Genomic DNA, 21457 nt, shown 5'->3' with positions numbered 1-21457 from the left:
GACTATTAGGTTGAATCACAAGCTTGTGAGTGGTGGAAAAAGATTATGCAGTGGCAAATATGTGGAAAATTACTTTCAGAAAGAAAATATTAGTAATGCAACTAGAAAAATGTAAACAAAAATTCAGTTTTAACAAATACTCCAATATTCAAAAATCCTAGATGATATCTAGTTTCATACCATGATATTAATATAGTGAAGGAGCAGATAGAACAGTAAGGCATATGTTATCACATTTTATCTTCTCTTCCAGCTTTAATGAGAATTATATTGGCCTTTAAGTAAGGTTAAGGTATTAGTTTACAGGAAATGCTTTTGTCCTCAGCCTCAAACCCTCTTACCTTTCCCAGAGCTTCAAGAATGGCAGTTATCTGCTCCCGAGAGAGTGGTGTAGAGACCTTATCGATCAGTCCTTGAAGCACCTGGTTCAATATAGTTGAGTCAAGAGGCTGATGTAATTGGTCCAGTAGGAGCCACACGGCTGCACTTGCAGCATTTGACACCAGAGTCACATTAGCCAGCCCAAACTGAGGGTGCACTCTAGCTCCCCCTGTAGCGTTGTAGAGCTCCACCTGGAAGCGCTTCGGTGTGGGCAATGATGAGGCCAGGTCAGGCGTGAGGAGAATGTCCAATGATGTGTTACGCTGGCCCACAGCAAAGGTTATCCTTCCCTCCTGATTAGGAAAGTCCATGCCAGATTTAGCAGGCTGGATTGTAGTCGGACCCACTACCTCTTCTCTGAGGAGCTCCTAGAGGCAAAACACAAGTGTTTTGGGTTGGGTGTAATAATGTTGAGCAACATTAATTCACCTTCTGTTGCTTTTGTTAATCAAACTGTTTTTACTGTTTGTAGATGTGTTACATGTGTTATTTGGTAAACAGTGTCCACATGGTCTAAAATCCCACAGCAGCACATGTATATTGGTGAAGTTGACCATGTTGTGAGAGCATCACGTAAAGCAAAGAGAACTGGGCTTTCTCTAGGCATCAAACTTTTTGTCTCGCAGTACGCACTTATTCCGAGAGATGAAAGCAGATGACCTGGCCATGTGTCTCAGTGAGGATTTTGATTTTTGTTGAGTGCAGCTGACACTCTTTGATCTCCAATATCAAACAGAGAGAGTGCCAGTGAATTCTTCATGAACTGCATGTGTCTGCGTTATCTCAATCAGGCTGCCTCAGACAAGGAAGGGTGGCAATGAGATCAAAGAGGTGAGAAGAGGAGGAAACTCTGGTCATCATCAACATCAAATAAACCATGACCTATAATACAGTTTAACTGGTTAAAGGGAAGACCACAATCAGAAAACAAGAAAAGTAACTACAATCTACAATCTCCAAGCTGATACTTTTGATGTAATGTATTTCTGAATTAGAAGTAGAATTTAGCCATGAATCTAAACTGCTTTGGAGAAATGTCCCAAATGAGAACACGTAAGCATAAAAAGCTCCTGTTCATGCTTCTAAATTTCCTAAGATTGTTTCAAGAGAAAAACAAGTGAGAAATAAACTATGAAATCATAAAGTGAATCACAATAATAGTGCGTAGCTAAAGTGCGCAGAGCACGACATAATAAAGTTATGAAGTTTTTCGAACTGGCCTAACTAATGACAGAGTACGAATAGATCTGTCTGTCTGTCTGTCTGCTGTGTCTGTTCAGGTGTTAATTGAGGAAAATCTTATTTCAGCTTGTAAAGAATTGGAATCATAATGATCTAGTTTTGACTACAAAGAATGACACCTCCAAGCCTGAATGAACAAAAAAATGCTGCCAATAAACAAGTCAAATATCAGTGTTACAAACATTAATTCAACTAATTACAAATAATGTTTCAAGCATTTGCACACTGCATGTGTGTGAACGTTTTTGCATATTTTACTCTGTATGTGTGCCCGATTGTATATGCATGCATGCTATTTATGATGTATGCTTGTGCTTATTTACCAAACATCTGTTTGTTACTTACCAGTGTGCGATATTGTACAGACGTGACTGAAGCTGTGCTTGCTCGTCTGTAGACTTGGAGACTGAGCCTTGTGGTCGTCAGGGTGGCGATGGGATGTCGGTGGCCCAAGGCAAAGTACATAATGCCTTGTGGATCATCGCTTTCTGCCAAGGTGATGTTGGCAAAACGGGTGGTCTCATTAATGGTGGCTCCAGCACCGACCTGATAAATCTCCACCAAGAACCACGCCTGCTGCTCTGGTTCCTACAACAAAACAGATGAGTGATTGTTTAATTAAGTGTACCACAGCATTTCTTATGAATACACAGAAAAAAAAGAAATCTTTATTCAGCCATGTTGTAATCTATCCTTATACTGTTGGACTAGATGGATTTTTTTTCCCCAAGGGGCCTCTGCTTATCTCTCACCTCATCATCCTGGACCTCCACAGTGAGAGCACAGACTATCTCTCCACTCCTACACAGTGCAGTTCCTGAGGTCTGCACCAGCTCTCTGGTTAGGTTGACTCCATTGCTGACAAGAGTTAGAGCTGCCTTGCTGAAAGTCACTCTCCAGAAGACCTGTAGATCCTCAAAGGCTCTGAACAGAAGGAGAAAGAAAGAAAGAGGGTACGGACTAAGTACAAACCAGAGAGCATCTCAGTGGCAAGATGTTTTATTTCTCAACTTTAAATTGTGTATTGAATTGTAAAAAGAAATGTTCTTTTATTACCTATTTTCCTGTCGCTGCAGATAGAGGAGGGCAGTTCTGTTCTCTGAATCCTCATCCAAAACTTGGCCCACCAGAGAATTAAGACTAAACCCTACAATGCCGTTATGGAAGTCGCTCCCTGGTATGAACAGAGGGAAGTATAGAAAGAACAAACAGAGATGGAGAGAACAAATTAACTTCCTCATAATCTCACAATTACATAATAATATATTCTGTAATCAATCAGACGTGCAGAATAATCAAATAATCTGCCCACAGCTGTGATTATGTGAGAAGTGCGGTCCAAAATAGCAGCTGGAGACTAATGTAGCAGTGACTTAATGCAAATCAAATGGCATTTAAGGAACCGGAGAAGAAAGTCTGCAGGTCCATTTGATTAGAACCAAAAGTCACCCTTGGGGTTAATCTAGAGCTATCAATAAAAGATGATAGAGTCCAATGCACAGCAAATTCAAACAAAGATCTTTTTTTATTGTTTTACCAAGGATGGTGATCTTGGCAAAAGCCCCAAATTCCTGGTATGGACTGTCTGCGATTTGCGCTCCTCCCTCTGGATCACTGAGGTAAATGAAGAATACCTCCTGTCCCTCTGGCTCTGAGTCATCCAGGATGAGGAGGATAACCTCTGTCTCGTTCTGACCGGGCTGGAGCGACAGTATGGTGGACTCCAAACGAAAGTCCTGTTCCTCCTTTGCGAGGGTCCCAACAGAGTCCACACTGAAGGGAAGAGGTGTTGTACTTCCGTCTGGATAAAAGTGCACAGCAACACAACTTAAAGCAAAACTGTAACAATTATGGACTGTATACAATTATAAATTACAATATAACATTACGGCATCGCACTAAAGGAATGCGTCATCCCTGGAATGATCATTTGTATATCGGTTAATTACCTTGTTACAGTGAATTTGTGTAGAAAACTACACAAGTTTTCTTCCCAAATTCAGCATAACACAGTTACTGATACACATATAATCAGTTGGGGGTGAAGTATTCCTTTAAAGCAGTGCCACGAGACAAACACACACCTCCATATGCTTGGACTCGAACCCTCACAGCCCCGACCACACTGTCGGACCTGCGCACCCTCAGAACCACCCGCCGCTCCTGCTGTGTCTCCTCATCCCTGTCCTCAGGTATCTGCACGTGCCCAGGTCCAATACTCAACACTCCTCCGGTCACATCACTAGCCAGGATGGTGACAGTAGCCACGCTGTGCTGAGGATTAAGGCGAGGAGAGGTATCTGCCCAAGCTAAGTTTGGAGTAAGGACTTGAACATTTGTAAGGTTGACGTGAAAGTACTCGTCAGCCTCTGAAAGGGAGTCATCAAGTATTGAAAGGTGGAAAGAAGCGTTGGTTTGGCGAGGTGAGTCGAAGACCAAACGGCCGTCTGGCACTGCAATATAGTCCTCTCCTGCTGCTGCGCTGCCTGCTGCTGTTGCATAGGACAGGTGGGTGCTGTTGCTGCGAGAACCGTAGAGTCTCTGAACATAAAGTGTTATTGTTTGGATGTCCTCTGCAATGACAAGCTGGCGGGAGTCAGGGGCAAACTGGTAGATTCCCAATGGCTCCACTTCTGCCACAGTAAATCCCGACCTGCAGGCAGACAGACATCAAAGTGAGGCTACATTCGACATCTATGTAAAGTGTATTCATGAAAAGTTAACATTAGCAAGTACATAGTTTAAGTGGGAGGATAATAAACTCAGGTGATGTGCAAATAAAAAATAAAAATAAAAATAAAAAAACCTGAGGCTCCCCCACTCTAAATGACTAATGTAACATGCAGCAGGTTTCTAACTTAACCAGTCTACTACAGTGTCAGACCACTGTGAAACCATTACCTGAGCTTGACAGTGCTGGCTGCAGAAGTGCTGGAGGTAGCAGCAGTGAGGTGTATAGCATAGGAAGCCGACTCTGATACATCAGCAGCCGCTGTCAGAGATATGGCTTTAGTCCTCTCTCCGTGAGCCAGGGTCACTGAGCCTGAATATGAGGAAAGTAGCACATTACCAACATTAAAAATGCATGCTGTCATTAGTCCGTGTTAGTGTTTGCTATAAGTATGAAAGCAAGATTGCAAGTGTTCGATTAACAGAAAAAATAAGTAAATCCTTTGAGGACAGTTCATCTTATCAGAGATGAAAGCTCAGTCTGACTCACTGCCGTCCAGGAATAATAAATGTAGTTTATGAGTCATCAAATGGAAAGGCAAACATGATTAACACTTACAACAGGGTCAAGTTATGTATTACATTATTTGTTTAATATCACTTTACACAAAATTACTAGAAAGAACAAATGCCAGAGGTCTGAGATAATGTGTGAGTCCACACCACTAGAATTTAGTTTTTCAGAAGTTATTTTCTTTCTGGGTGTTTTACCTGAGCTTGGGGTGATAGCTCCCAGTCTGAGCCCAGGTGGAGCCTTCCCTGATGGATATCCAGCTTTCCACTGCACCCTGAGGTCCCCAAACAGCCCCGTTCGAGTCACTGTTGCTTCACATGTCCCTGTTTCTATGTTTGAAACCTGCAGAGCCAGCGAGGCAAAGCCAACCTGCACAACATATGTGAGAGAACATGGTTATTGACGCTGTTATCTTGTTGCCCGTTTTACCTATCAACCTGGAAATGAATCAATTAAAAATGCATGTTGCTTACTGCTGTCTCTTACAGCACTGAGCTATACACAAACAAATATAATTAAAGAGGCGAGGAGATATACAAGGACGGGATCAAAAATTGTCTCTGCTGTGTTACATGGACTTTTTAACTGTCTTGACAAGAAAAAGTTGAGTACTAACAGTGCTGTCAAAAACTCACAACTGACTCAGAAATAAAGAATATATGAAAGCTTAAATGACACCAACATTAGAGGGAAGAGACTCCAATGAAATATGGTGAGATAGGTCTCATGTTTAGTGTCTGGTGGCTGAGAAATAATTGAAGAAATAGAAAAAAATAAACTGGATGTTTATTGATCCTCGTGGAGATCTCCAGCAGAGATATGCAATGTGACACAGTGATTATATCGGCAGCAGAGACATACACATCCATGAAATGTCTTTGAGCAAGGTAGCAGGTAACATCCTAGGTGCCCTGCAGGGGGAGCAATTTAAAAAAAGAATTTCTCCTGATACAGTATATCTATAAATGAAAAAACCTACAATCACAACTCACCTCTGAGTTGGCAGCTTCTTCTGGCACAGTCACCGTAGCAACACTGGTTTCGTGAAGGAGGCGAGGCGGAGAGCCAAGGATAGGACTGACCAGTCTAACATAAGTAAGTTCTGCTGTGAAGCTCTCACCCACTGACAAAAACACCTACGGAGAGAAAAGCAGGAAAAGAGTGTTAAACTGTAGCTTAAAAACAATATAAAAGATGGTATTTTAAAAAGTTCCTCTATAATCATTCAGATAATTTTAAAGTCTTAATTTGAACAAGCTCATCCTTACCTGACTGCTGATGGGCACAGTGACAGAAGTGAAGGCCTGTCCCTCTGTAAAGAACAGCCTTCCTTCAGCTTGTCCTCCCAGGATTTCCTCGATGTCCATCACTTCATCCATCCCTCCACTGATCCTATAGCCCACACTAGCATTGCCAAACAGCCCGGCAAGCCGTGTTACATTCATGAACACAACTCTGGTGACCTCAGTATCTGACCCTACTACCATTATAGACTGTTGCTCAGGGTTGAGGGAAAAGACGCCGTGGGGCTCATCGTTTTCACGCACCCTAAGGATGAGAGAGAAAGATACATTTCGAGTTAATTTGATACCCAGAGGTCAATATATGTTATTAAGTTTAACAGAACCATCATGACAAACCTGATGCGCGTCCTGATGAGGTTTGGGTTGGCATCCAGAGTAGCACCACCCTCCACAGCTGTGAGCTTGACAATGTAGAGCTCCTCCAGTTCTGGCACTGTATCAGGCATCAGACTGAGGACGATTTCTGCATCCCTTTGGCCTTCAGGGATCGTCACTGAGCCAGCTAAGCTTAGGAAGTCACCTGTTATATCCGAGTCACTCCGTATCTGCCAATGCACCTGAAGTGTGAGAGAAAGCACGATTGTGTTTACACTTTAATAGCGACCCCAAATTAAATGATCGATTGATGAGAAATAAAAATGCATATTGATGTAATCTTACCGTGATGCTACCCATGACACCCTCTCTGCGTGTGATGAACAGGGAAATGTTGAATGGGCCCTCTGCTTCTGTGGATTCATTGTAGACACGCTCTCGAAGAGCATCCTTGGTAAACTGGACTATACCATTTGGGTCACCAAACTTTTCGATCTGAGAGACAAAAACACATCAGGAGAGAGTTAGGGTGAGTATGGTGCTGAGGGTTACATCCCATTAGATTTCCTTCAGCAAAAAGTGCTTTGGGAAATCAAATTGTGATAATCCTTCAACAATCTTAACTGATTTATGTTGGTGAAAGCAACATTGTAGGCATTATGCAATGAAGTACCATCAGTGTTATGGATCCAGCCTGAGAATCAACACCCAACTCTCCAGACAGAATGCTGAGCTCTATAACAAATGTCTCCTCCACCTCCACTTCTCCGTGGGGGAGAATCCGCAGCTCTATGGTGCGTGTACCTTCCTCTCCATCCCTGAAGAAGAAGGAGCCGTTCACAGGCTCTCTAATGTCTGTATTGAATGGAGGAAGGACCTCTCTGCTGTTTGGGCCACGGATGACCCAAGCAACCTGTCAAAAGGTAAAATCAATTTGAATTGATGTCCATGAAGTTCAACCACTTGGAATAAACTGGCAGAAGATATTGTTTCTCATACCGTTGCGTTGCCCACTAAGCCTCCAGCTCTCTCCAAAATAAGACTGAGTTTGAGAGTGGAGTTGGGATTGACCAAAGTGATTAGGCTCTCATTGATGAAACGGACCACCCCACTAGGAGAGTCACTTTTGGCAATGGTTACCGTGGTAACTTGTTCAGAGCCTAGAACTGCACCCCCTGTAGCTCCAACCAGCAGGATCTCAAATATCTCTGCATGTTCACTGCGGGAGATAATGTCAGTGTTAAGTTGGAATTAAATAATGTCGATGTTCATTATAGTCTTGAATTCATTTTGCTGAATTACCAGTGATTTATCAGCTACTTTTTATCTAGAATTTAACTTGTACTTAAAGTATTTCCAAGTAAAAGAGACAGTTTGCCCCAAATCAAAAATACAAATTTTCCTCTTACCTGTACTGCTATTTATCAATTAAGGTAGTTTTAGTGTGAGTTGCAGAGTGCTGGAGATATCGGCTGCAGAGATGTCTGCCTTCTCTCCAATATAATGAAACTGGCACTTGGCTTGTGGTGCTCAAAGCACAAAAAACACATTATAAAGGTTCATTCACAGACCTTGTTTGTGAGCAGTTAAATTGAGGAACTATTTTTTTTACTATCGAACTACACCCACCAGCTTTATCAATGTGCACAAGGAAGTGTGCACTTTCTGCAAGCTCACTTAGCATAACTGAGCTAGCTAATGTTACAGCTCAGCCGAAGATGACATTACTGTTTACATCTCGCCCTGTCACGAGCATGAACCCCTCGTCAATGAGTAGACGCATGCCTTTTTCTGTGCAGTGATATGGTTGGTGGGTGTAGTTGGATAGAAATAAACTATATTCCATGAAACTGTTAACAAAAATCTGTGAATGATTATCTTGATTACCTGGATCATGATTTCTGGAAAAAGACATTGCTGTTGAGTTTATCAAATGTCTTTTTGTCACCTCAAGCCAAGAACTACCCGGTTTAATTAAACTGGAAAGAAGGCAGACATCTGTATGGCAGCTATCTCTAATACTCCGCTTCTCACATCAAAATAATCTATACTGATATCTAGCTCTACAGGTGAAAGTTAAATGTGTATTTTTGATCTGAGGGTGAACAGTCCCTTTGGGATGCACTGATTTAGCTGACAGTATATAGTATGTATTTAAACATTTTAGGGATCAAGCTAGACATTTATTTTAATGTTTCTGATTTCCTCTCTCACCTGTCCAGATCATCTATAATAGTGACATTGATGTAGCTGGTATTCTGACCATGGACAAACATCACTGAGCCATTCCTCAAGATATAGTCGAGGTCAGGGGTTGCACTCTGGCCTTTAGAAATGAACTGTGCTGAGACCGATCCATATGATCCCCGTCTCCTCACCACTGGGATCAACACTGTGCCCACATCTTCCTCAACTATAAGGAAGAAAGACAGAAAAAAACATGGATTCATAAACAATAAATATTCTTTTAATATCTTCCCAAATGGATCTCAGATTGCCTCTGTTTTGACTCTTACCTGTTATGCTGACATAATCCTGACTGAACTCCAGGATGCCCTCAGCATTGTCATTCTTTAGTATGACCACAGCAACAGAAGAGATGTCACCTATAGCTGGAGGCTGGTCCAGCTGCAGACCTGACTCCCTAATGGTGTAGTCCAAACCACTGACCAGCAGAGGGAGACACAGAATGAAGAGTCACTGACATGAAACCTTTTATATTCATCTACACTGCATTTTGCCTCAATGGGGGCTCTGCAATACTAATTTTATAATAGATTCTCCACCCTTATTTGCAACATCATTTATGAACAACGACTCTCCAGCTTTTGAAGCTATCATACACATCCCAACCAAAAAAGTTGCTTAATTACTCCAACTTATCAAGTTACTTTACCTGACATTGACGAGCTCCACTTCAGTGATGTTGAGAAAAAACATCTCAGCCTCCTCTGGAAGACTGTCATCATGGATATACAGTGTGACATGCTGAGAGGTCTGGCCTTGGGTAAAGAGCAGTCTCCCTGAAGCTGGAGCAAAGTCAACTCCACTGATTGCTGTATAGCCTGAGGTCTGATAGGTCGCCCAAACACTGCCCAGACTGCCTAAAGAGCGGGTAACTGTTATATTCACCTGCAGAAAAAACAGAAACAAGAGAGAATATGAAAATTTATTTATCAATGAGTCTACTCGACCATAGGGAGTAGGGTTGGCACCACAAGTCTGATTTTGTTAGCCTCACCATTTCCTCCTCCTCGGAGGCTGTGATCTTGTGCTGCGTGAAGGAGAAGAGGCCATATGGGTTGTCACTGGCTGCCATAATAATCCTGGCATGTTTGGCTATGGGACTGATTTCCAGTCCAGAGGTGGCAGAGGTCAGGGTAAGCTGGTATTCACGACGCTCTTCAGGGAGTTCATCATCCAGGACCTGGCATGATGGTAGATATGACAAAAATCGCTTTGTAGAGAGCACTTAAAAAACATTATTATGATGCATTTTGGTTTCAATATGTATACTCTGCATGGCACTGATACATACAGACAAAAAGTGGATTTTTTAGTACCTTCAGAGTAATGGTGGCAGCAGACTGTCTGTCTCTCATAGTCACAGTGCCAGAGATAGCTTCAAACTCAGAGACCACAGCTGGAGTGATATTCCAGTACACCTGGACCTCCCCAAACACACCTGGCCCTCGCACAAGGCTGTGGGATACGCACAAGTATACGCAAGGATTTTTACATGACATTCTTGATTAATAAACAGAGGCAGTGAAATTCAATCTGTTATCCCAGATTCATGATACAGTTTGATGTTATCTCACCTGACCACTGCACTACCATTGTAATCTCCCTGAGATTCTCCAATGAGGATGTTCCTGGAGGACTCCTCTATCCCAATGATCCCCAGGGCAGCCTTGTCTGCCCTGATAGTGATGGTGGCCATGCCTAGAGGAGGACATGAGGAGACCGGGGTAGGAAAGGCAGATGAGGAAGATGGATATGATTACTGCAACACGAAAGTGGAAATAGTGTGAGTTTTTGTCATTAATACGAACCATTTAAGGGATCAATGACAGCAGCACTCTCAGCTGGAAACAGCCAGACAGTGAAATGCTCATCTCCTTCCAGCACAGTGTCAGCAACAGCTCTAATCACAAACGTCTTAACAGAGTCAGTCTGGAAAGCATGAAAAGTATATCAGGCTTCAGCAATGCACTATTTGCAGCACACATACATAAAATATTAAATAATGCCCAATATTATTGTTACAGGCTACTAAATAATTCAATTAAAATAGTAATGTAACAATTTGTGGTTGGACAGTGACACAGCCCATACTGTACTGTACCTCAGTAAAGACAAGAGTGCCATTGAGAGGCGAGAGGTCATCTGCAGCCTGGTCTTCCAGCTGCCACCTCAAAGTTACTGCGCCCTCACCTCCCGAACTACGCAGCACTGCTAGTGTCGCCACAGCAGCAGGATCATCTACAAACTCTGGCTCACTGATAATAACCTAAGACGGAATTGAGTGAGATGGTTATTTGTTATATTTAAAAAGTAAAATGAATGAAAATGAATCATACTCTGTAGAATAGGAAGTTGTACATAAATTAAGGATCACTGTAACATTAGAAGGATTTCAGTATATAAGCAAGGTAAGTCTGATTAAGTCCTGGTGGACCACAAATCTGTTGATGGAAAAAGTGTCCCTAAGTATACAGATTGTCATTTAGACTCACTTCTAGTTCCTGAAATCCAAAACGCCCGAGGGGTGAGTCGTTGGGTGGAATGCTGATAGTTACAAAGGTCGCATCTCCAAGGCGAGCACCACCAATCACACGCAGCAAATTCACTCTGAAGGTCTCAGAAGTCTCAACCTGTTCGTCATCCAAGATGGTGATGGCAATCGTGGCTTCGCTCTAAAATTTAGATAAGGGAAACACCAGCTGAAACTCTGGAAGCTGCATATAAAAACCTGTGGACAGCTTCACTTCACGGCTTGATGTGAAATCAAAGGCGGGTTCATTTCAAATAAGGACAATATATCCACTTGCCTCCCCATCTTGAAAGGTGATGTTCCCGGATGTAGGGCTGAAATCATCAAGATCAGCTGTGATTGGCTGAGCCTCCCAGTAGAGGACGAGTCTTCCAGTTGTACCAGCGAGTCGCACCACTGACAGAAGGAAGATGTTGTCTGGTGGTGGTAACTCATATGCCAGCATGCTTCCAGGGATATCCTGGCGAAAACAATTATAAGGATTGAATATCATTAGAAGTTATTAATCTATTTAGTCTTTTAGATGCGTCAATATTTTATCAGTTAAGAAGTAATTTCTATAAAGTTTCTAAGCACCTCATCAAAGACATAAATTCTTATATTGGTATAATTAATGCATCTTTTTATGTTCATGTCCAATTCAGAGAGATGACTCTACACTAACCTCAGAAACACTGAACTGCACAATCCCTCGAGGGTCATCGTTCTCCTGAATGGTGACCTCTGCGACCTCCATACCAGGCCTCTTCACACTGGGCTGGCCCGCTCCCACTGACCCTCCAATGAGCTCCACACTGGTGATATTTACCAGGAAACTTTCTGCCAGCTCTGGGATGTCATCCTTAGAATACACAGATGAAAATATACACTAAATAACAGAAAAAATAAAATCCTTGTTTCTATCTTCCAAACAAATGTATAATTAGAAGTGCAAATGTGGGGGAAAAAATAAGGAAAAAGGGTGAGAGAAAGCACAGTTTATTGAAGGTTAATGGTTATTTCGGGATACATACAACAGGAGACAAAGGAGGGAAAGTGTTACATTTATCCCTCTCGCAACAGCCTACGCCTGACATTTAAAGGCTCATCTTTGGACAGTCACAGTGCTGGTCACACTACACTGTATGTTTTCTCCTGAAGGCAGAAACAGGAGTCAGTCTGCTATAACCAGCCTGAATGGGCGTGTGTGTGGGAGGTGTATGATAAAATTGTGGATGAGATTGTGCAAGAACATGTATTATCTCTTATCTCTGATGGGAGATTGATTGTATTTTAATGCTCTCAGTTTTTTCTTTATAATTGCTTTCTTGGTTTCACATGTTAAGTAGACACATGAACTTAATACTCTTTCCTTACCGGTAGGATTGTGACAGTGACAAGGGCCACAGTAGCACCATTTATCATGATGATGGTGTTGTCTTTGGGGGTGTAGTCTTGTCCTGCAGTAGCCTGGTTAGACGGGGGCTGGTACATGGCCGGGCTGGTCTGGTAATGGATTTCCACCTCACCTGAAGAGCCCTGCTCCCTTACTATAGAGAGAGTCACGTTGACTGAATCCCCTGCAGGTTGGGAGAAAAGGGAATGTACATACACACCAATGTTAAAACACAGCACTGAAATCATATTTATAAAGATTTGTCATGTCACGGCAGATGCCAATAACAACCTAAAATAGAAACAATCCAATCAATTCAAGTTAAATAATATTTGAAGGACAGTATAAAGGTATGTTGCTCCACCTCTTGGACTTCTCTGACACTTTGGGCTGGCCTCCAACATACAGATTAAGACAAATCCTAAATTACTTCACATCCTGGAATCAAAGCAGATCTCCTTTACGGTAAATCTCAAAGTGTGATTACTGTAATAGCTACTTAAGAAACTCATTCCAAAAAAAGAGGTATTGGTATGCAGCAAACAGCTTAACTCACAGCAACTGTTTCGTGGATAAAGAGAGACCAAAATTGAAGGAAACCTTTGAATATGTTAGAAATAATGTAAACTCATTACAGAAAATACGACTCCTCTGCGCTATAATCCAGTAACAACATACATTCACCGACAAATCATCATACATCTTATGTATTCATTTCTTGTGACATAAATTCTACTCTTACTCTGTGGTTCTTGTGTTAGTGTGAACTGGGAGTCCAGATGCCATCCAATCACCCCATACGGAGAACCATTTGGTAGGATGCTGAGTAGAGCTTGCGCCCGCTGCTTGTCAATGACTGCAGCCTGTCGCAGGTCCTGCAGCCCCACGGTGGTGACATCTATGAGAGTGATGATGACGCTCTCTGTCAGCTCTGGGACACCATCTGCTATCACAGTCAGCGAGATGATGGCCACCGACTGGCCCTCTGAAAACGTTACCTATGATACCAAGACAAATTTTTATTTGAATCCACACATTTATGAAGATACATTATTTTGTCACTGTTTATTATTTTCATACATACAGTGCAGTCATGAGTCTTAATTATGATTGGAGGGCAAAGTTTACTCACCACTCCTGATGTGGGGTAAATGTCTGTCAGACTGCCACTAGCAGCCCAGTGAACAGTCAGTCTGCCAAAAGTCCCTCTTTTTCTCTCCACACTGAGAGAAATTTGATTATTTTGCTGCAGCTCCTCCACCTCCACAGACAGAGAATTCTACAGAGAGGTAGTGAATATACATTTATGTGTTACATCAGCTTGTGGTAATGCTTCATAAATACCCTTAAAATGATTTATTTTTGTGATGTGGTCTCAGAAAGTTAAGAAAAAGATCATGACACAACGACTGCTTAGAGTGAAAATTTGCCATCTTCTATATTGATGTCCAATCAGTGTTGATGGTAAATGTAGTCATATTGACTAAGAAAGCTCAGTTCACAGCTGCAAAATCTGTCCTTCTTCTTACATTGGGCTCTGTCATTTGACGTGACAGTGACGTAGTTGGAAGGAAGAAGAACTACTGGTTGTATTTTGTCTCTGGGCAGCCAGGGGTGCGCTCTAGTGCTGTTCAAACACAGAACTTCCTTCTTCTTCTTCTCTTAGCTAGTACTGCAAGCTAGTTTTGTTTCCAACAGCAAAAATGCAGCTACACATATGAGTGCAAAGGATGCTCAGGGCAAGTGTAACAGTAATGCACCAACGATGTAAAAAAATAATAATGAGGTGGTGCCATCTAGGATCAAAACTAGTTCAGACTATGTGTTTTTATTTTGTTGCTTGCAGAAGTATTAGTGCATAAACCTCCTGATATATGTAGGCACAGCCGACGCGGCTCCTAGAGCAGAAGAACTCAGCTTTCTTGGTCAAAATAGCACACAAAGGGTTAAATTGACGATATAAACATTGATTGGACACACCCACATAAAATCTTTGTCTGTGTACCTGAGCAAAGCCGATGACTCCATGGGCATCATCGTTGGTTGGCACAACGACAGTCACCTGACCACCAAATCCAATCTCAGCCCCGCCCTTTGGATTCTTCAGGCTAACATAGAAGTGCTCTTGCTCCTCAGGGATGTCATCATCTATGATGTTGACTGCTATCTCTAACTCACTGTCACCCGGTGCAAAGTACAACTCCCCGAAACTGAATGTAAGAAAATAAAGAAAACACATAGTGAATTATGTGACTTTCTTTGTGTCTTATTACTGCTTGTGCAAGATTTGCTTTTCTGGGCAAAAACTATCCTGTCTGCAGTTTTAAAAACCACTTTGGGTACCTGGGTATGAAGTCAGACTGATTGGAGACAGAGGTGAATTCATACACAGTGGAGCTATTCTCTTCAGAAGAAGCCAGGAGGGTCTTGGTGGTGTTTAGGGATGGGACTTTGAGAGAGAGGAAGCTAATGGCTGGAGGGGCCCTCAGGATCATGGCAAGCAGGTCAACATCAGACCTCCAGGAGTACAACGATGAGCCATTTCTTCCAGCTAGCAGGACATAAGCTTTAAGGGGAAAAAAACATTGATAAGGTTAATTGTTTTTCATAGCACAATTGTGGATGAGAGTGTCAAACAAAGCAGTTTAAGAAATGTGTGCTTACTGATCCCGGAAGGAGCTGTGAAGGGGTGAACAAATGTGAGGCCTGGATGAGGAATGGATTGATAAAGCTGCGGTGAAGGCTGCCCCGAGCTCCACAGAAACACCTCACAGGATGGAGAGAGACCTGGAGAAAGATACAGGAATGCACAGAAACACATTCTGGTTGACATGCTTTCATGCTAGAATAGCATGTTTATGTAAAGTAAGGACTGGTTTGACTGACACACCCAAGACTGACAAATTACAACCTCTGAGTCCCTCTGTGGCTCTGCTCTGCTCCACACTGAGGCCTTTCCCGTAAACCCACAACAGGTCTGAACCAAGAAAACTCACCACTTTTTGCAGAGTCAGAGGGATTATGTCTCATCAAAATATACAGAGTGTAGTATAAATACATGATGTGGTGTACACTGCGAATTTTGTCATTGTAGTTGAGAAAACAGAACAAGGCTGTTTTGTCTGTAAAAGACACATAGTTTCTGTGTGCCTTCTAAAGTATCACCGATTTGTTTGTACTACCCTAACCAACATTTAACCGCTGCAAAATCCACTAGAAAGTACACTGAAAGTACAACCACAGAAAACAGCATCTCATTATTGCAAAACACAACCATCCTCTAAGCATACACTTGACTCCTATTCTAGGCCATTTTTAAATATATAATCTCTGCACCACAGTCCTTTGAAATAAACAGGCTCATATATTTTCAATTTACCAGCTTTGCACCCGTTCACTTATGTTCAAATAAAAAGTTATTGACAAGATTTACTTAAATGAGCAAGAAAAACAGCAAAACGGGTCACCTTCAATGACAACCAACAGCAGAGTGTCCTCTGCTCTGGTGTTGATCGCCTCCACCTGAATGGCTCTGCCAGTGAGTTGGAGAGGCTGCGGATTCTGAAATCTTCCATTGGTCCTCTGAAGCAGAAGGCAGCTGACGGTCTGCCTGTCAATGCACACTAACAGGTAGGGAAAATCTGCACGAGTGAATGGAGCTACAGTGAGGATGTCTTGTTCGAAGTCAAGAGTCTGAAGGAGAGTGAAGGAGCCTGCGGTCCAAACAAAAATCTGTAGCATGGAACAAACAAAACCTGATTTTAGTCTTACAGGGTTGAAAATTCCTCCATTGAAGAGCATTTGCCTGTTTTAATGATTCTGACATAAACAATCAAACAATCAAAACAAAGTATAAACAATCAGAGATCTGTCTGAACAGTGGGACAGTCAGCCTCACCTGGCTTGATGCTATCAGATAGTCTCTGCCTTCAGCTGAGAAGTGTTTCACATCAAGAGCTTCAACACCTAGAGTTTGTTCCTAAAGGAATCAGATTGATACAAATTACATGAAGAAAATAAGAGACAATTCCACTGAGTTATGGCAACATACAATAATGAAATAGCAATGCTGTACAATGACTGCGTTTATATACATACCAATGTGATATTGAGGTCCTTCTGCAATTTGAAGATGCTGAGGTTGGCAGCAGGAGAGAAGGGAGGGCCACTATGTGTAATGCCTATGTAGGTAGAGCCATTCACTGCAAACCCCACACAAGAGCTGGGGTTCTGAATCCTAACAGACTGTAATGACCAAAAGACATGCAGATTTTTATGCTTATGATGTGATTAGCTTTTGTTGTGGCTCACTGCTCCAGTTCCAATAGATGTTTTAGTATGTAGAAACATCATGTGATGGTTGAGGGATCATTAGCCTACCTCTACTGGCACAAAAACACCCTGCCACTGATAAAGAGTGGCCAAAGTATGGGATGATCCAACAATGGGCTTCCTATCCAGCCTCATAGCCAGGAAGGAAGAGCCTTCGGGAAGGGAGCACCAAGAAGAGGTGGGGTTGTCTTCAAAGCTCTGGTACACACCCATCACAGAGAGGTGACCCTCTAGAAGAAAAAATGAAAAAAAAAAGAATCATGGTTGCTTATTGAAAGAAACATTGGATTAAATGAACCACAGAAGACAAGAGGGGCATTTACAAATGTTCAGGAAGTTTGGTAACTTTGAATTAAGGCATTTAACGGTCTCACCGGAGGCAACAGCTGTGTCAGACTGCGTCTCCCACTCCACACTGACAGCTGACTCCAGGCCATTACTGCGAGACACGGTGAGAAAGACTGCCCTGCTGCCTTCATCAGCAACCACCTCTGTGTTAGTTCTGTAACGAAAACAAACACTGAGTAAGACAACACGTTTTTGCACAAGACTTTGCATTTTAGCTCTGATGTATTTTTACACATTTTTACAGCAACATGTACATATAACAGCATATACTGCAAGTCTCTAGGATATGCTAAGTTTCAGATCGTTTGATGCAACTCGATTGAGACCTGTTGATTGTCGGCCCAATACGGAACAAGCCAGAAGGAGCCAGGTTCTCCAGGACAGTGATTAGAGTTTGGAGTTGGTCACCCAGACGTGCACCTCCTGTTGGGCTGGACAGGGTTATTGTGAAGGTTTCATTCACTTCAGGCTCAGCATCCAGTACTGCCCAGACCTCCAGCATCTGAAAAAAATGAATATGTTGTTTCAATCATAAAAAGTGTTCACATTAATATTTAAAACAAGTGAAAATTGACTACTTAAATGCACGATACAGTAAAATTTTACAGCTTTTAGTGCAAAAGAAAAGAAAAAGAGGTCTTAAACAATATTTTTTTATGTATGTGTTTACATTTTAAAACCAGTAAAAATCTTTCCCTTACCTTAAATCTGACTCCATCCTCTAGCACCACAAACCCTTGTGCTGGCATCAAATCATCCTCTGCTAGACTGCCGTTCGCGTCAGTGATGGTAAACTGAACAGTTACTGTGCCAAATGTGCCTTCCTCGGGATTACGAACCACGTAAAGGGTGGCCACGCTTTCACTCAGCCCAGACACAGACGTGGGCTCCTTCAATAAGAAATGTTCGCTGGTGTTAAAGGAAATGACACCATGTCCATCGTCACTAGCCAGGATATTCACGGTCGCTATCAGAAAACAGAAGATAACATCATAGTCATGTACAGTTAGGTCAGACGAGAATCAATCAGTCATAAATTAATCTAAACAGTAGTTTTATAATACTAATAGTGTTACAGTACAATAACTGCTCACTGGAAAATCTTTGGTGTCTTGTATAAGATTTTAAAAATTATACAAATCCTCTAAAATCTGCCAGCCAATCAGAAACGAGTATTTTCTAAGTAGAAGACCTCTTCTATCTCTCACTTAACCCATATCACTACAAAGTCTCATGAATTGCACATTATGTATTGCACATTTTAACAAATATGCACTAGACGTTTATGTTGCACTTCCCCTGACATTTCTGACATTGACATTCTTTTTTATTCTATTGTGCCCCTGTCTCTACCTGTGGTATTGGTACCCAGCTCCAGACCAGGCGAAGGCTCTGAGAGGATGAGCTGGAATCTCTCAGCTCCCTCTGGAATAGCATCATCGATGATCTGCACTTCTACGAACTTGTGCCTTTCGCCATCAACAAAATGGAGCATCTGTATGAACAGAGGACATTTCAGTTTGAACCCTTGACTATACTCAATATCTGCGCAGACTTTCAGTCATCCAGGTTATGGTATATCTTGAGGGGCCAAATGGCAACTTGGTAGAAAAACATTTTAGCTCTCATCCCAAAAGGCTTCTCCAGTTTATCTTCTTCAAATCTGAGAAGTCGAGTTGCTCTTAACTTGGCCTCTCTGGACATTCATGCTACTACAAGTATTATATGATGTGCTGTGTAATTATGTGTATGTGTATCTGCAATTTTGTGAGTACTGTTTGAATAATATGGTGTTTGGCTGACCGTGTCACTGGTGTTATAGTCCAATCCCTGTTGAGCTTCAAGGTTCTGAGCATAGAAGAAGAGAGAGACATTTCCATACGTCCCCTTGTTCCTGTAGGCCACCAGAGTCAATACCCCTGTTGTTTCATTCACTTCAAACCTGCAAACCAGAGCATATTTGGATGAGAAAAACAATAACAGCATGTATAAATCAACATCAAAATGTGTTATTTTGGGTGCATTTCTTACATGGTGTTTGTCCATTCAATGACTCCTCTAATTCCGTCATTAGCAGCAATGCTAACCTCTGCCACCAAATCCTGTGTGTCTGGGGAAATAAAATCATACAAAGAGGAAACATATTATGAGTTTAAGACTGTCAGTTCCTCTTGATGACTGTAGTAAAATAGTATTGAAAAAGTATTGAAAAGCATTGATGTCAGTGCTGACTTCAGGGCTGTAACTACAGTGCAAGCACCAACAGCAAGATGCGCAAGAGGAAACTGCAGAGGATCTAACTCCCGTCATGGCACATTTGAGCAGAGGATTACAGCTAAGAAGCGTCTCCTGTAAGTGGCTTGAAGGCTGAGCAGCCAAGTCTTTTGGGTGGACTGATTTATGACCCCCTGAATAGTCTTCTCCCATTCACTCTATGGCCAAAACACTGGGAGGCCAGCTACGGGTTTAGTTTGGCTTTCTCTCTCGTCACCACACAGTGCTACTCGGCTCCCACCAAATCCCCAGGCTTCCTCAATCATGGAAAGCATCAATCTCACCATCCAAGCCACATAATGACTGCTGCCAAAAGAGCGGCTGTGTGTTTACTGTGCGTCTCAACGCACAAGGCCCATCGTATTCTGGGAGGCTACTGCTGTGCCCATAGTATTCTGTCTACTCATCACTTTCTAAAGTTACTCATTCATAAATTGGACTGTGGTCTGGATTATGCAAAAGCAGTAGCAGTAACTACCAAGCTCTTACATGGTGCATTTTGACAGTCAGCTGCAAAGTTTTACTTTAATGTAGCATACAGGAGCACTGTGCATCAAACTACATGGCATTTTAGGCAAAGCTTGTGAACATATGAATTTGTTTTTTACCTGGCAATGTGCAATACACAACCTCTACTCACACAGAGGAAATGATGAGAAATAATAAACAGAAAAGAAATAGAGTGATCTCATAAAATTACAATTACAAATGCAAAATGCATCAGAAAAAGGTAAAACAAACACAGAAACACTGACAGAAATCATCAAGGAATTCTACATGTAATTTGACACTGTAATTGAAGAATGATGGCCAAAGGTGATGAAATAAATTTAGTTACGACTTTGGTACATACCCAGTTGGGGAGCAATGGCAAGAGTCGTGATGAGTACTGCTGATGTTATGTTGACCAGAAAGAACTCCTGCAACTCAGGGATGTCATCCTAATGAAACAAATGCATATAAAAAGGTTTAAGTTCAGTTTAGTTTATTTGCACATACATGTGTATAAAAAGTAAGAATTTTAAAAAAGTTTGAACATTGTGCGGGAGAGGTTAGAAGCCAAAAATTAAGATATCTATTAAATGACAAGAAACATACATTAAAAAATAATAAAGACTGCATAATTGATTAAGACCGAGAAGTGACACAAAATGAAAGAAATAAACAAATTATAAATAAGCTGAGATACAAGGGAATCAATGAAGTGTTGTAAATCTTTAAAAAAAATTAGAGTCCTTTTTTGAGATGTTTTCTGAGTAACGATAATGTACTGTAAATGTAGATTGCAGTGATGGAATTAAGTTGTTCCAAAGATATGGTCCTCTGTATTTCAATGACTATTAATTAAATAATTTAAATACCACACTCATGCAAATCTGCTTCACAGACTTAAAGCTTATGTAAGAAAGAGAACAAGAGCTTACAGGAGCTAAGGTAAAATATTAATTTTGTCATTTTGTTGAAACAAGTCAACACTGTAATCCCACAAATGTTGCAGGCACACCCTGAAGCAATCAGACAGGAGTAAAACAAAAAAAAAAAATTCATGGGGCACACTGAAAGTCATATGGAACAATAGTGTGTTAAAAAACAGTCTGGGCTGACCAACTAAAACAGGTAACTAGTTTGATAAAGGACAAATAAAAAAATGGAGAACAGTGAAGGTCTTTACCTCCAGTATGGTGACTGGGATGGCGACAGAAGTCTGTCCATCTTGAAGGATTACAGAACCAGTACCAGAGACAAAGTCTTGTCCCGGGTCAGCAAGAGCACCCTCCAGCTGGGACATGTCTTGTAGAGAACCTCTTATAACCTCGTAGGTGATATTCACTGCTCCTGTACACAAACATTTAGGAATTGTATCA

At 41.7% G+C, this 21457-nt stretch overlaps 1 protein-coding gene across 1 annotated transcript in view; it reads right to left on the bottom strand.

Annotated features, from left to right (window-relative positions):
* Positions 1 to 21457, bottom strand: part of adgrv1 (adhesion G protein-coupled receptor V1) — a 112795-nt gene that overhangs the window by 62197 nt on the left and 29141 nt on the right. The window contains exons 40-82 of the mRNA XM_042489006.1: positions 21265 to 21428; positions 20446 to 20533; positions 19350 to 19428; positions 19122 to 19260; positions 18672 to 18813; positions 18020 to 18285; positions 17645 to 17820; positions 17345 to 17472; positions 17019 to 17200; positions 16737 to 16883; positions 16537 to 16617; positions 16106 to 16370; positions 15303 to 15425; positions 14982 to 15204; positions 14644 to 14848; positions 13771 to 13917; positions 13381 to 13636; positions 12620 to 12822; positions 11928 to 12104; positions 11541 to 11723; positions 11226 to 11405; positions 10835 to 10999; positions 10542 to 10662; positions 10308 to 10431; positions 10050 to 10188; positions 9728 to 9913; positions 9383 to 9618; positions 9003 to 9151; positions 8701 to 8899; positions 7486 to 7705; positions 7160 to 7399; positions 6832 to 6981; positions 6508 to 6728; positions 6136 to 6415; positions 5860 to 6003; positions 5065 to 5236; positions 4525 to 4666; positions 3708 to 4276; positions 3161 to 3424; positions 2680 to 2797; positions 2376 to 2547; positions 1969 to 2211; positions 342 to 749 (exon numbers count right to left, since the gene is read on the bottom strand). Of these exons, the coding sequence (XP_042344940.1) occupies positions 342 to 749; positions 1969 to 2211; positions 2376 to 2547; positions 2680 to 2797; positions 3161 to 3424; positions 3708 to 4276; positions 4525 to 4666; positions 5065 to 5236; positions 5860 to 6003; positions 6136 to 6415; positions 6508 to 6728; positions 6832 to 6981; positions 7160 to 7399; positions 7486 to 7705; positions 8701 to 8899; positions 9003 to 9151; positions 9383 to 9618; positions 9728 to 9913; positions 10050 to 10188; positions 10308 to 10431; positions 10542 to 10662; positions 10835 to 10999; positions 11226 to 11405; positions 11541 to 11723; positions 11928 to 12104; positions 12620 to 12822; positions 13381 to 13636; positions 13771 to 13917; positions 14644 to 14848; positions 14982 to 15204; positions 15303 to 15425; positions 16106 to 16370; positions 16537 to 16617; positions 16737 to 16883; positions 17019 to 17200; positions 17345 to 17472; positions 17645 to 17820; positions 18020 to 18285; positions 18672 to 18813; positions 19122 to 19260; positions 19350 to 19428; positions 20446 to 20533; positions 21265 to 21428 (8216 nt within the window). The remainder of the gene's footprint in view (positions 1 to 341; positions 750 to 1968; positions 2212 to 2375; positions 2548 to 2679; positions 2798 to 3160; positions 3425 to 3707; positions 4277 to 4524; positions 4667 to 5064; positions 5237 to 5859; positions 6004 to 6135; positions 6416 to 6507; positions 6729 to 6831; positions 6982 to 7159; positions 7400 to 7485; positions 7706 to 8700; positions 8900 to 9002; positions 9152 to 9382; positions 9619 to 9727; positions 9914 to 10049; positions 10189 to 10307; positions 10432 to 10541; positions 10663 to 10834; positions 11000 to 11225; positions 11406 to 11540; positions 11724 to 11927; positions 12105 to 12619; positions 12823 to 13380; positions 13637 to 13770; positions 13918 to 14643; positions 14849 to 14981; positions 15205 to 15302; positions 15426 to 16105; positions 16371 to 16536; positions 16618 to 16736; positions 16884 to 17018; positions 17201 to 17344; positions 17473 to 17644; positions 17821 to 18019; positions 18286 to 18671; positions 18814 to 19121; positions 19261 to 19349; positions 19429 to 20445; positions 20534 to 21264; positions 21429 to 21457) is intronic.

This window comes from Plectropomus leopardus, chromosome 6, assembly GCF_008729295.1.
Source record: "Plectropomus leopardus isolate mb chromosome 6, YSFRI_Pleo_2.0, whole genome shotgun sequence".
NCBI classification, from domain to species: domain Eukaryota; kingdom Metazoa; phylum Chordata; class Actinopteri; order Perciformes; family Serranidae; genus Plectropomus; species Plectropomus leopardus.
Note: the sequence above shows the minus strand (reverse complement) of the source record. Positions and strands in the feature narration are given on the sequence as shown.